The sequence below is a fragment of the Leptonychotes weddellii genome, chromosome 8, assembly GCF_054177405.1.
Source record: "Leptonychotes weddellii isolate Sample4059 chromosome 8, ASM5417740v2, whole genome shotgun sequence".
In the NCBI taxonomy this organism is placed as follows: Eukaryota; Metazoa; Chordata; class Mammalia; order Carnivora; family Phocidae; genus Leptonychotes; species Leptonychotes weddellii.
The window spans coordinates 117,408,248-117,422,555 of record NC_138376.1 but is presented as its reverse complement, the minus strand read 5'-3'; the positions used below and the strand labels follow the sequence as shown (position 1 = coordinate 117,422,555).

At 36.4% G+C, this 14,308-nt stretch overlaps 1 protein-coding gene across 6 annotated transcripts in view; it reads right to left on the bottom strand.

The window, feature by feature from the left end:
• ESR1 (estrogen receptor 1) overlaps positions 1 to 14,308 on the bottom strand; it is a 329,307-nt gene that overhangs the window by 128,642 nt on the left and 186,357 nt on the right. For all 6 annotated transcript variants that reach the window (XM_081829167.1, XM_081829171.1, XM_081829166.1 and 3 more), the window contains one exon: positions 401 to 736. In XM_081829167.1, coding sequence (XP_081685293.1) covers positions 401 to 736 — 336 coding nt within the window. The remainder of the gene's footprint in view (positions 1 to 400; positions 737 to 14,308) is intronic.

The following is a 14,308-nucleotide window of genomic DNA, read 5'->3' as shown; positions in this document are numbered from 1 at the left end:
TTTTTTTTAAAGATTTTATTTATTTATTTGAGACAGAGAGAATGAGAGAGACAGAGAGCACATGAGAGGGGGGAGGGTCAGAGGGAGAAGCAGGCTCCCCGCCGAGCAGGGAGCCCGATGCGGGACTGGATCCAGGGACTCCAGGATCATGACCTGAGCCGAAGGCAGTCGCTTAACCAACTGAGCCACCCAGGCGCCCTAGATTTTGATTTTAAAACATTATCTCCTAATTTCCAGGAGAATGATAGTATGTTGATAGTAAAAATGAACAAATGCAGAAGTAACCTTGAAACCAATTCGATAGCAAGCTGTTGTTTCTCCCTACTTCTCCCATGCCAGCACAACCAGGTCATGAGTAGTTATTGACTCTCAAAATAAATGTTGAGCTTAGTGTTCTTACCTGGCACCCTCTTTGCCCAGTTGATCATGTGAACCAGCTCCCTGTCAGCAAGGTTGGTCAGCAAGCCCATCATCGAAGCCTCACTGAAGGGTCTGGAAGGATCGTAGTCGGAATAGATTATGGGGGGCTCAGCCTCCAGCAAGGCACTAACCATCTGATCGGCTGTCAGGGACAAGGCTGGGCTGTTCTTCTTAGTATGCTTAATCAAGAGTGGGCTTGGCCAAAGGCTGGAAGCCCTCACATCTCCGGAGGACCCCACTTCATTCCTGCCCTCCCCATCATCTCTCTGGCGCTTGTGTTTCAACATTCTCCCTCCTCTTCGGTCTTTCCGTATCCCTGAGAACACAGAAAAAAAAAAGAAAAAAATACCCAGTTTATTTCTTTTTCTCATGTAAACTTTCCTACTAAAACCAATTTCAAAGGTAATAGCCTTTATTTACATAAATATTTTGAGGCACGGTGTACTAGTAAGTGTTTACCAGCCAGCTGCCTAAGAAGAAAAAAGGGCTTTGATGTATAGCATTCCCCGATTTCCATGGAGTAAATACTCCCACTGTAGTAAATTCCAGGCTACTTGTCTGATATCAAGTGGTTTACAGAACTCCTGGGAAGTTAACAGTGGACTTTTGTGAGCCAGTAAAAGCTGATTCTGACAAACTGTTTGTGTGTGTGTGTGTGTTGTGTGTGTGTATGTGTGCGCATGTCACAGATGCTTTAAAAAGAACAGAAGTATAATAATTACTTGTTCTTGAAATATGGCTTAGCATCAAAGACTGTTTCTGCTATGAATATTCTTTTAACAGTAAATTTAAAAGGCAATGAAAGAAGCACTTCCTACCATCCTAATCGTCCAAGTAGGCCTCTTAATGGAAGACACTGAAAGGGAATGACTTATCCGAAATGTATCTGACAACCTCTGGATTCCACAGGTGCTCAGCAAGTCTTTGTGGCTAAGCTGTACCTTATCAACTTACTTAGTACTTGACCTAAGACGGTCAAGTTGGTTACTTGGTTCTAAGATTTTCACAAATGTATTTCTGTTTCCCTAATATAAAAGCTTTAAAACGGTTGAAAATAATTGCCCCCCAAAGGCTTACCCAGCTGTGGTTCTCACTAACTAAATTATAGAGAGAAGGGGAATCCAATCTCTTTTGCAGTGATTCTTTGAGGTTTTAGCTCAGCATCTTAACCTGGAAAAGGCCATGCTCTGGTGCTGAAATATATCAGCAGAAACAAATATCTTAAAAAGACAAAAATTAACAGAAGCTCCCATATTTTCAAAAATATTCATCTCAGGGTGCCTGGGTGACTCAGTCAGTTAAGCGTCTGCCTTCGGCTCAGGTCATGATCCCAGGGTCCTGGGATCAAGCCCTGCAAGGTAGGGCTTCCTGCTCAGCGGGGAGTCTGCTTCTCCTTCTTGCTCTGCCTCTCCCCCCTGCTTGTGCACTCTCTCTCTCTCTCTCAAATAAATAAAATCTTTAAAAAAAATAAAGATTTATATGAAAAAATAATCATTTTGGTAAAAAGCTAACACAATTATTTTTAATATTAAAGACATGAGAAGAATACACTTTGTAATATATTACCTGTTCTCCCACTCTATAGCAAATGAATAACTAATGTCAGAACTTTGTTCTATTCTGTTCTGATTTGTCAAAGAATTTGTGGACAAATGTGTGGTTGTGAATTTTTTATGTGTAACTTTTATTCTTATAGGTCTAGATTAAATATATTAGACAATGCCTTCAAAATATAACAAAGTCACAGACCCTTCCTATTTATTCAGGATTAAAATAAGCATTTCTCAGAACTCTTGGAATAAGTAATAATAGTAAAGATTATTATCACTAATACACACTCAGCATTCACCATATATTTTAAGCACTTTATATACATTTACATAAAAGCACTTTACAACTAATTTAGTCCTCACAATAATCTTTAAATACTGGGAAACAGCTCCGTAAGAAGGTTAATGAACTTGTCCAAGACCATTCTCTATTAAGTATGATTCCAGATCCTGCCTCTAAAATGAAGATGTTTTTCCAGTTAACAGTTTTAAAATTTAATCAATTATCAACAAAGTTGACGAGTCTAAAAATATCCAGAAATAATATAAGTTGGATGAGAACAGATGTATCTGACCTGCCACTGTCCTTAGGCACTTCAACTAATTCATTGCCAGGAGCACTAATGAGATAAGAGCATCTGAATTAAGAAAGATGATACTCTCTACTCTCAGCTCATTCGTGCAGACCTGGAGTTATCACACCCATTGCTGGATGCTTCCTATATAAGCAAAATAAACTTTTTAAAATTAGAGTAACTAGGATAGTGGGAGACGTGAAATCAAGTCACATGGAGATCAACTGAGGAACTAAGAGGGGTTATCGTAGAGAAAAGAAGACTTGGAGGAAACATGAGTGTCACCCTCAACTGGGCTATCCTGTAAAGATGGTGTTATGGTCTGAATGTTTGTGTCCCCAAAAATTCGTATGTTGAAATCTAATCCCAAAGTGATGGTACTTGGAGGTGGAGTCCTTGGTAGGTAATTAGGTCATGAGAGTACAGCCCTCATGAATGGGATTAGTGCCTTTCTAAGAGGCCAGAGAGCTAGTAGGAGCTTGCTCTCTCTACCATGAGAGGATACAAGAAGACAGCTCTCTCAAGCCAGGAAGCAGACCTTATTCAGACAGCAGATCTGCTGGCACCTTGATCTTGGACTCCTCAATCTCCAGAACTGTGAAAAATAAACATTTGTTGTTTAAGCCACGCAATCTATTGTATTTCAGTTATAGCAGCCCAAACTAAGTGAGAGATGGGTTCAACTTGCTCTTTATGAGCCCAAATGGTAACACAGAAGAAATATGTGGAAACTATGAGTAGAGTTCAATATGAGGAAGCAGTTTGCAACAGTCAAAGTTGACAATAAAGATAGAATCTGCTGCCATGGGAAAAGATACTTGGATCACTGGAGATTCCCAATAATAAGCTACACGAAGACTTTATGGGGATGTTACTGGAGGGATTCAATTATCCAGTGAGCATTTGCACTAGGTGACCTTCAATATACCTTCTCAAGACTGTATGACTCTAAGGTCTTCCATTTGTGATGTAAGACCACTAGTCTTAGAACGAAAAATGGGGGGTGGGGGGAATCAAAAGCAAAAACTTCCTTTAGGGTCACATTTCTTAGGAAATTTTGAGGTCAGAATTTTGAAAGGATGAACTGTGATTAAAGTTTACCTATTTTGGGTGGGGACTGGGATTAAAAAAAGTACATTGTTCTTCAGTGTTACTGTATTATTCAAATATTCTTTATTCCCTACTCTACAACTTTAGAAAAAGATTGGGAATGTGAACAGATCTTATAGGAAATCTGTAGCAGCAATGAAAATCTTTTAATATCCAATCTACATGGAAAGATAAAAGCAAGGGATATGACTAAAGAAAAAATGGTTAAAAATTATATTGTTTTTCCTAAGATGAAATCAGGAGTTACCTGATCACAACGACACATAAGCATTTTACTTCCTAAAAATAAGGACTATGCTTTCTATTATAAATGTAATTTATTTTTTAAAGATTTCAAAAGTAAAGACAATGGAATAGAAGGTTAACACAACAAAACAAAACACAGTATTACCACCCACTTTAAAAGGCCCCAGCAGTCATAGTACAGATGATATGATTTCCAAAAAAGGATTTTAGACTCAATTTAGGTACTAATAGCAGCAATTATCAAATTTATCAAAGTATTTGTTCATTTGGTAAAAATGTGTTCACTACTTATAATGTATATTCACAGATGATACAGTGTAAACAAAGATAGATTATGTTACCCTCCATTAAGTTTTCAGGTTGGAGGGAGAAAGACATCAATCAAGAATCATTCAGTACTCACTGGATGGATGAATGAATGAATGAATGAATGAACGAACAAACTGCCCAAAACACAATGGAAGGGAGGAGGTGAGTCAAGGAAGAGGAGACAAAGAAAGCTTCTCCAAGAGAAGTTACATTTAAGCCAAATTGCGAAACTTCCTTTCTTGGAGAAATTTAGAAGTAGTCTACTCAGAATGAGTTGAGTCTCACAAATATATGATCTAGGTTGTTGAACACAAGACAAAAATGGGCACAGGTTTAGCATGTAGAACAATGAGACACAATCAGAAAGATCAAGGAGAGAGTTGAATATTTATAAAATCATCAAATAGTCCAATAGGTAAAGGTGGATTCAATTAGCATTAACAAATATTTTCTCTAATTTACCCCTAAATGTACTATATTTTTCAAATGCCAAAGTCCCCACAAAATGTACAAACAGGGGACAAACAGGGTTCAGTAGGTTGAGTGTCTGCTTTCGGCTCAGGTCATGATCCCGGGGGCATGGGATCCAACCCAGTGTCGGGGTCTCTGCTCAGTGAGAAGCCTGCCTCACCCTCTCCCTCTGATCCTCCCTGCCCTCCCCTTTCTCTCTCTCTCTGTCTCTCTCTTTCAAATAAATAAAATCTTTTAAAAATGTACAAACAGAATGAAAACAGAAAATCATACATTTTATTTGTCCAACTGCATGTAGTAGGATCCTAGGACACAGCTCAATGAGGAAGAAACCCTTTTCCACTTGTAAGTAGTAATTGTCACATTACCAGTGATATATCAGTGTCATTTACCAGTAACAATATTGCACAAATATTTTATAGTAGTTAAAAAAAATCAAATTGGAATTGAGTGGGAGAAAGTAAAAAAAACTGACCCAATTTCGACTTCTATTTTAACCTAGGTTAAACGGGAATCACAGATCAGAACCAATGATCACAGGCCATGTGGCTATGGGACATACAGCCAGTTCTTAATTACAGAGAGTGATGGGGCATAGGAATGGCATGCATAATTGAAATCCAGGCATAATTGAATGGCAGGCATAATTGAAATTGAAAGAATAACTAGCATGCCCTAGCTCAGAGATTTGAGCCTAAGTGAATTATGTAACCATAAACTATTATTAATATTGTCATGACCCCTAAGTGTACCAGGTCAAGGGACTATAAATTATCCAGTTTTTTCAGAGCAACTTAATGCTCTACCCCTTCCTTCTTTCACATCCAACAAATCACCACAACCTAGTATTCCCTCATGTATTTCCTCCTTGAGCCTCTTTCTGTCTTTACTGCCATCCTAGTTCATGCCCCTATCCCTTCTTGCCTAAATCAATGCAGTAGCTCCTAATGTGTTTCCTTGCCTACCTTCAATCTCCCTTCCAATCCAATTCCCTGGCAGTTGGTTCATCTTCATTACACACCCATTTCACCCTGTTATTGTCTGTCTTAGTCTCTCAAAGATTTCCTTACTTTACAGCAGGCATTCTTTAACTATGCTCTGAAAACTTAGCAGTTCTGAGGAAGTATCAGAGGTGGTGTAGTTGGGGCTTCTGGTCATCCCATTTTTCCCCTTTGTCTAAAGCAGCTATGTTTGAGTGTGAGTGTGTGTGTGTGTGTGTGTGTGTGTGTGTTGTATTGGGATTAGGGAAAAATCTTATTTCTAAGGGGGTTTACTGATTTTATTTTACATACTGATTTTATTTTACATACTGATTTTATTTTACATTCACTGACCCACTGAGTTAAATCAAACATTACATTAAGACTCATGAATTTCCACAAATAGTCCCAAGGTACTTTTCAAGGCTATCTTTACAATTTCCCTCCACAAACCTTTATTTTTATGAAACAGGATTGGATCTGTACCAATTTTTATATAATACTTTCCAACTATCTTTGCTCTTTCTACCCCTCTTATATTGGCCTCCAAAACCCAAGTAAAACTTCATTTCACCCATAGTCAATCCTGTATGCACCCCAGTCTAGTGGCCCTACTTCCCCCATTCTTGTAACTTTTCTTTCCTGTGCCATTCATTGAACAATGATCATGTGCTCCCTTCTATGTTTAGTTACACCTGAGTTCCCCCTCCCTGAGCTATGGCCTGGAACTCTCTCCAGCCAGGAAGCTGGAGCAAGTGTAGACTCACTTCATTTAATTTCTCTTTTTCTTTTTTTTTTTTTTTTTTTTTTTAAAGATTTTATTTATTTGACAGAGAGAGAGACAGTGAGAGCAGGAACACAAGCAGGGGGAGTGGGAGACGGAGAAGCAGGCTTCCCGCGGAGCAGGGAGCCCGATGCGGGGCTCGATCCCAGGACCCTGGGATCATGACCTGAGCCGAAGGCAGACGCCCAACGACTGAGCCACCCAGGCGCCCCTTAATTTCTCTTTTTCAAGAGGCAATGTCCCACACTGCCTGATATCGAAGGTTTATAAACAGTTGTTTCAAATATTTTTATCCGGTTTTTTAAAGATGTTTCTGGTGGGAGGCAATATGGTTAAAACTGAAAACACACAAATCTGCTATTAGAGCTAGAAAGAAACTTCATCATCTCCCTGTCAATAACTGATAGTTTAAGTAGACAGAAAATCAATATAGATAAAGTTGACCTCAACAACACTATCAATCAACTTAATCTAGCTAATATTTATAGAATACTCCATCAAACAACAGATGAATACACATTATTCTCAAGTTCCAAGATAGAGCACATTCTGGGCCATAAAAACACCCTTAACAAATATTAAAAAGAAAAATAATACAAATCATTAAATAAACTAAAAAGTACTGAAGTAAACTAAGAATCAATAATAGAAAGATACCTGGAACATTCCCAAATATTTGGATATTAAACAACATACTTCTAAAGAACATATGGCTCAAGGAAGAAGTCTCAATAGAAATTTTTAAGAATTTTTAACTAAATGAAAATGAAAATAAAACTTACCACCATATGTGGCATGTAGGAAAAGCAATACTCATAGCATTAAAGAAGAAAACTTAAAGCATTACATTCACACATTAGATAAGAAATGTATATCAATAACCCCAGCTTCCACCTTAGGAAACTAGAGAAAGAAGATCAAGCCTAAAGCAAGCAGAAGAGAAATAATAAAAATCAGAGCAGAAATTAATTAAATTGAAAATGGGAGCACAACAAAGAAAATTATGAGACAAAAACTGGTTCTTTGAAAAGATCAACAAAATTGATAAACTTCTAACCAGGATAATTAAGATAAAAGAAAGAAGACATAAATTACCAGTATCACAAATGAAAGAAGAGTCACCATTAGTGGCCCCAAGGACATTAAAAGGTTAATAAAGAAATATCATGAGCAACTCTATGCCCACAAATCTGATAATTTAGATGAAATATACTAGTTCCTTGAAAGACACAAACTACCAAAACTTGTAACAGGAGATACAAATAACTTGAATATCCTTAATCAATAAAATAAATTGATTTGATAATTAATAATCTTCCCAAAAATTCACCAGGCACAGGTGGTTTAATGAGTTGTTTCTAAAATAACTATTTAAGAATGAAACCATGTCAATTCTCTATGGTCTCTTTCAGAAAACAAAAGCAGAGAAAGCACTTTCTAATTTATTCCATGAGTCTGGCACTACTCTGATACCAAAATCAGATAAAGACATTACAAGAAAGAAAAACTACAGACTAATATCTCCGCTGAGCACTGGCACAAAAATCCTCAACAAATGTCATGAAGTCAAATCCAGAATGCATAAAAGGAATTATACACCGTGACCAACTGGGATTTTTTCCAGGTATGTAAGGGCAAGTTCAACAATTGAGAAGAAATCACTATTAATCCACCACTACAATAGAGAAAACACAGGAGAAGTCATATGACCATATTAATTGACACACAAAAAGCATTTGACAAAACTGAATACCCATTCATGACTTAAAAAAAACTCTCAGTAAAGTAGCAATAGGTAATAACTTCAATTTATTAAAAGACATATATCAACAAAACAAAACAAAACACAAAAAATCTACAGCTAACATCTCCTTAATGATTAAAAGCTGGATGCTTTCCCCCTAAAATCAGGAACAAGGCAAGAATGTCCTCTGTCACTCCCTATTCAACATCACCCTGAAAATCTTATTGGAATAAAACAAGAAAAATAAATTAAAGGTATACAGATTGTAAAGGAAGAAATAAAACGGTCTATATTCACAGATGACATGATTACATATGCAGAAAATTCCAATGAATTGACAAAAAACAAAAACAAACAAAACAAAACGAAACAAAACAAACCCCACCCCCCCAGAACTAAGAAGTGATTACACCACGGTTAAACGATACAAGGTCAATATACAAGAGTCAACTGCTTTCCTTTATATCAACAATGAACAACTGGAACTTGAAATTTTAAAAATAATACCACCTACAATAGTATATGAAATGAAACACTAAGGTATAAACTATGTACAAACTATACACAGGACCTCTACGTAGAAAACAAAAACACTGATGGAAAAATAAAAGACGATCTAAAAAACTGAAATGGTCATGAATCGGAAGTTCAATATTGTTTATGTTCATAGTATTCAGTACTATGAAATGTCAATTCTTCCCAACTTGAACTACAGATTCAGTGCAATCCCAATCAAAATCCCAGCAACCTATTTTGCAGAAATCGACAAACCGATTCTAAAGTTTAAATGAAAAGGCAAAAGACCCAGAATGGCGTTTAATACTAAAAGAGAACTGAAATACTTTAGAAATTGGGGGACTGTCACTATTTGATTTCAAGACTTACTATAAAGGCTACACTAATAAAGACAGTGTGGTATTGGTGAAAGAATACACTAGTAGCCCAGGGGACCAGAAGAATGAGTCCAGAAATAGAACCACACAAATATAGTCAACTTATCTTTGACAAAGGAGAGAAGGAAATTAAATGGAGAAAAGATAGTCTTTTCACCAAATTTTGTTGGAACAATTAGGTATCCACATATAAAAGAGTCTAACCACAAACCTTACACCTTACACAAAAATTAATTCAAGTGGATCACTGACCTAAATGATAATGAGAAACTAAAACTTTTTGAAGAAAACAGAAAAAATTCTAATGATCTTGAGTTTGGTGGTTTTTAAACACAACACCAATAACACAACCTATTAAAAAAGGAAATTAGTAAGCTGGACTTGCATTAAAATTAAAATTTTAAATTCTACTCTGAAAAAAAAAACGCTGTTAAAAGAATAAAAAAGACAAGCCACAGACTGGGAAAAATATTTGCAAAATACATATTGGATAAAAGACTTGTAATGAAAATATACAAAGAACTCTTAAAACCCAATAAAAAGAAAACAACAACAAAAAAGCTTTTAACGGGCAAAAGAACTAAAAAGGCACCTCACATATATATATATAATTGGTAAAGAAAAAAAACATGAAAAATGCTCAACATTGCTTGTTATTCAGAATTTGCAAATTAAAACAACAATAAAGTATCACTATATACCTATTAAAGCGGTTAAAATCCAAAACACTAACAAATACCAAGTGCTGACAAGAATGTGGAGCAGCAGAAACTCTCATTCATTCCTGGTGAGAATGCAAAATAGTACAGTACAGCTACTTTGGAAGACAGGTTGACAGTTTCTTATGAAGCTAAACACAGTCTTACCACATGGTCCAACAACTGTGCTCCTAGGTATTTACCCAATGATTTCAAAACTAATGCCCACACAAAAATCTGCATTCAAATGTTTATATCAGCTCCATTCATAATTTCCATAAACTGGAAACAACCAAGATGTCTTTCATAAGTGAAGGAATAAACAAAACAGTGGTACATCCATACAGTTGAATACTATTCAGTGATAAAAAGAAATAAGCTATCAAGCCATGAAAAGATACAGATGAAATGTAAATGCATGTTGCTAACTAGCCAGTCTAAAAAAGTTACATACTATATGATTCCAATTATAGGGCATTCTAGAAAAGACAAAACTACAGAGATGCTAAACAGATCAGAGGTCACCGGGGGCTCAAGGCAAGAGGGAGAGGTCAAATGGATGAAGCACAGGATAATTTATAAGGTAGAGAAACTTCTATGTTACAGTAATAGAAACTATTTTATAGTAATATGTTACTGTAATGATGAATACAAGACATTAAGTATTTCCCAAAACCATAAAACTTTACAGGACAAAGAATAAACTTAACATATGCACATTTTTTTTTTAAGATTTTATTTATTTGTCAGAGAGAGAGGGAAAGAGAGACAGAGTTAAGCACAAGCAGGGGGAGCGACAGGCAGAGGGAGAAGCAAGCTCCCCGCATAGCAAGAAGCCCGATGCAGGACTCGATCCCAAGACCCTGGATCATGACCTGAGCCAAAGGCAGCCGTTTAACCAACTGAGCCACCCGGGCATCCCTACATATGCACATTTTAAAAATCCATTTAGAAAACTGAGGATTCCAGGGTGCAATGAAGAATGTTACAAAAGAATCCAAATGTATGAACCAATTTTACTGAAGGAGGTAGAGAAATAAGGTATTAACTTAAGTAATTTGGAAATGAGTGGAGTCAGTTAAAACTAAAGGCAAAAGGAACTGGACACAAACACTGTTCAGTTGATAAATTGTTAACAATTGTGAAACCACTATATAGGTACAAGGGAATTAAATGATTAAGTAGATGAATAGCAGATGGTGGGAGCCATGAATCACACTGTTGGAGTACAAAGTGACAGATATGTAAGAGGAGGCTAGAATGATCCGTGTTACTATAATGGTTACATTTGGAGACCCAGTATATATTCATGTTTACCTTAACATAGACACAGATAGTTATATATACAAATATGGGAGCCTGGGTGGCTCAGTCAGTTAAGCATCTGACTCATGATTTTGGCTCAGGTCATCATCTCAGGGTCGTGGGATCTAGTCCCACGTCGGGCTCTGTGCTCAGTGGCCAGTCTGCTTGACATTCTCTCCCTCTGCCCCTCCCCCCTCCACTCCATGTGCACACATGCATGCACACTCTCTCTTTCTCTCAAATAAGTGAATAAAACTTTAAAATATATTATAGACATGTGTATACAGATGGACTAATACACACACATATACCTCCTTGCATGGTCAGCTTAGAGGGCCTAGAGATAACAACATCCCAGTAACAGCAAGTATGTCTATGGCCCAGATCTTGGTTTCCAATAAGAGAATCATCACTCCATAAAGAAATGGCTGATTCTAGGACTGAGGCAAGAAATAAAAGATGAGTCTGAACCATCTTGTACCGACAGAAAGAAAGTGCTCCAAAACAAAAATCCTGCAATGGTAGGTGTACATCAAAGGGATACAGGAGCCAACTGAAAGAGCTCCCAATGTCAAAGCTGGAACAATGTGGACAGAAAAATAAATACAACAGTGTGAGATTATGCCCCCAAACATAAATATCCATGAGTCTATACTGATAACTAAATAAATAAATTAATGGAAAAGAATAGGCAATTCCAAATAATTTAGGCAGATACCCTACCCTTAGGAAGGGGGGCATAACTCCCTACTCCTAAAGTACGAGCTGCACATAGTGACTTCCTTCCTTCCAAAAAGGACTGAATGGAAAAGGAAAAGAAAAGAGTAACTTTACAGTACACACATCTCACAAATACGGCCTCAAGCCAGGTGATCAGGATTAACATCAACAGCAATAACTCATATTGATAGTATATACCCTTGATACGATGTGACAACAATGGCAGTTTATCTCTGTGGCCTCCCTCCTAAAAGCAGATTTACCCCAGGCTAACATAAAACATAAGAGAAAACATAAAACAAATCCAAATTGAGGGACATTTAACAATCTGACCAGAAATCCTCAAAACATATAATGTAAGATGTTAACAATAAAGGAAACTACGTGTGGGTATACAAGAACTCTCTGTACTATCTTTGCATTAATATTGTAAATCTAAAACCAATCTAAAATAAAAAGTTTACTTTTAAAAATCAAAGGCAAAATAGTGAGCAAGAAGTGCTTTTACCTAATGCAAACATTAATTTTATTCTGTCCCTTCATTGTTTGGAATAACAAGTCATTGCCTCTCGTGCTGTTATGTTGAAGGAGAACTTCTGAATCATCCTACCTGAGAATCTGAGTCAAAATATGATTCCATAATCTTCTAAGATTGAATCATGAAAAAATAGAAAATCTGAATAGACTGATTACAAGCAAGGAGATTGAATCAGTAATCAAAAACCTCCCAAAAAACAAAAGCCCAGAACCAGATGGTTTCACTAGTGAATTCCACCAAACATTCAAAGATTACTTAATACCTACCCTTCTCAAAATCTTCCAAAAAATTAGAGGAAGGAATGCTTCCAAATTCATTTTATAAGGCCAGCATTTCCCTGATACCAAAACCAGACAGGGATACTACAAGAAAGAAAATTATAGGCCAATACCCCTAATGAACAGAGATGTAAAATCATCAACAAAATATTAGCAAATTGAATTCAACAATACATTAAAATGATTATACACCATGATCAAGTGGGATTTATTCCAAGGATTCAAGGGTGGCTCAATATTCACAAATCCATCAATGTGATATACCACATTAACAAAATGAAGAATAAAAATCATATGATCATCTCAATAGATGCAGAAAAAGCATTTAACAAAATTCAACATCCATTTATGGTAAAAACTCTCAACAAAGTGAGTATAGAGGGAAAATACTTCAACATAATACAGGCCATACATGACAAACCCAAGGCTAACATACTCAATATTGAAAAGCTGAAATCTTTTCCTCTAAAATCAGGAATAAGATAAGGATGCCACTCCTGCCATTTGTATTCACATAGTAGGGCAAGAAAAATAATTAAAAGGCATTAAAATTGGTGAGGAAGAAGTAAAACTGTCACTATTTGCAGATGACTTGATACCATATATAGAAAACCCTAAAGACTCCAGTAAAAAACTGTTAGAACAATAAATGAATACAGTAAAGGTGCAGAATACAAAATTAATATACAGAAATCTGTTGTATTTCTATATACTAATAATGAACTATCAGAAAGAAATTAAGAAAACACTCCCATTTACAATTGAATCAATTCCTAGGAATAAATTTAACCAAGGAAATGAAAGACCTGTACAGTGAAAACCACAAGACACTGATAAAAGAAACTGAAGAAGACACCAAAAAATGGAAAATATTCCATGCTCATGAATTGAAGAATTAATTATTGTTAAAATGTCCATACTACCCAAGGCAATCTACACATTCAATGCAATCCCTATCAAAATCCCAATGGCATTTTTCATAGAACTAGAACAAATAGGGGCGCCTGGGTGGCTCAGTCCGTTAAGCAACTGCCTTCGGCTCAGGTCATGATTCCAGGGTCCTGGGATGGAGTCCTGCATCGGGCTCCCTGCTCAGTGGGGAGCCTGCTTCTCCCTCTCCCACTCCCCCTGCTTGTGCTTCCTCTCTCCTGCCTCTCTCTCTCCCTGTCAAATAAATAAAATGTTAAAAAAAAAAAAAAAACTAGAACAAATAATTCCAAAATTTGTATGGAACCACAAAAGACCCTTAATAGCCAAAACAATCTTGAGAAAAACAAAGCCAAAGATATCACACTCCTGATTTCAAACTATACTACAAAGCTATAATAAGCAAATAGTGTAGTATTAACATAAAAACATACAGATCAATGTAACAGAATAGAGGGTTTAGAAATAAACCCACACTTATATGGTCAATTATTTTATGACAAAGAAACCAAGAATATACAACGAGAAAAGGACAGTCTCATCAATATATGACACGTGGAAAAGGGGACAGCCACGTGCAAAAGAAGAAAACTAGACCATGTCTTACAGTATATACAAAAATTAACTCAAAATTGATTAATGGCTTGAATGTAATACTTGAAAGTGTAAAATTCCTAGAAAACATAGGCAGTAAGCTCCCTGACATTGGTCCTAGCAAAGTTATTTTTTATCTGACTTCAAAGGCAAGGGGGGAAAAAAA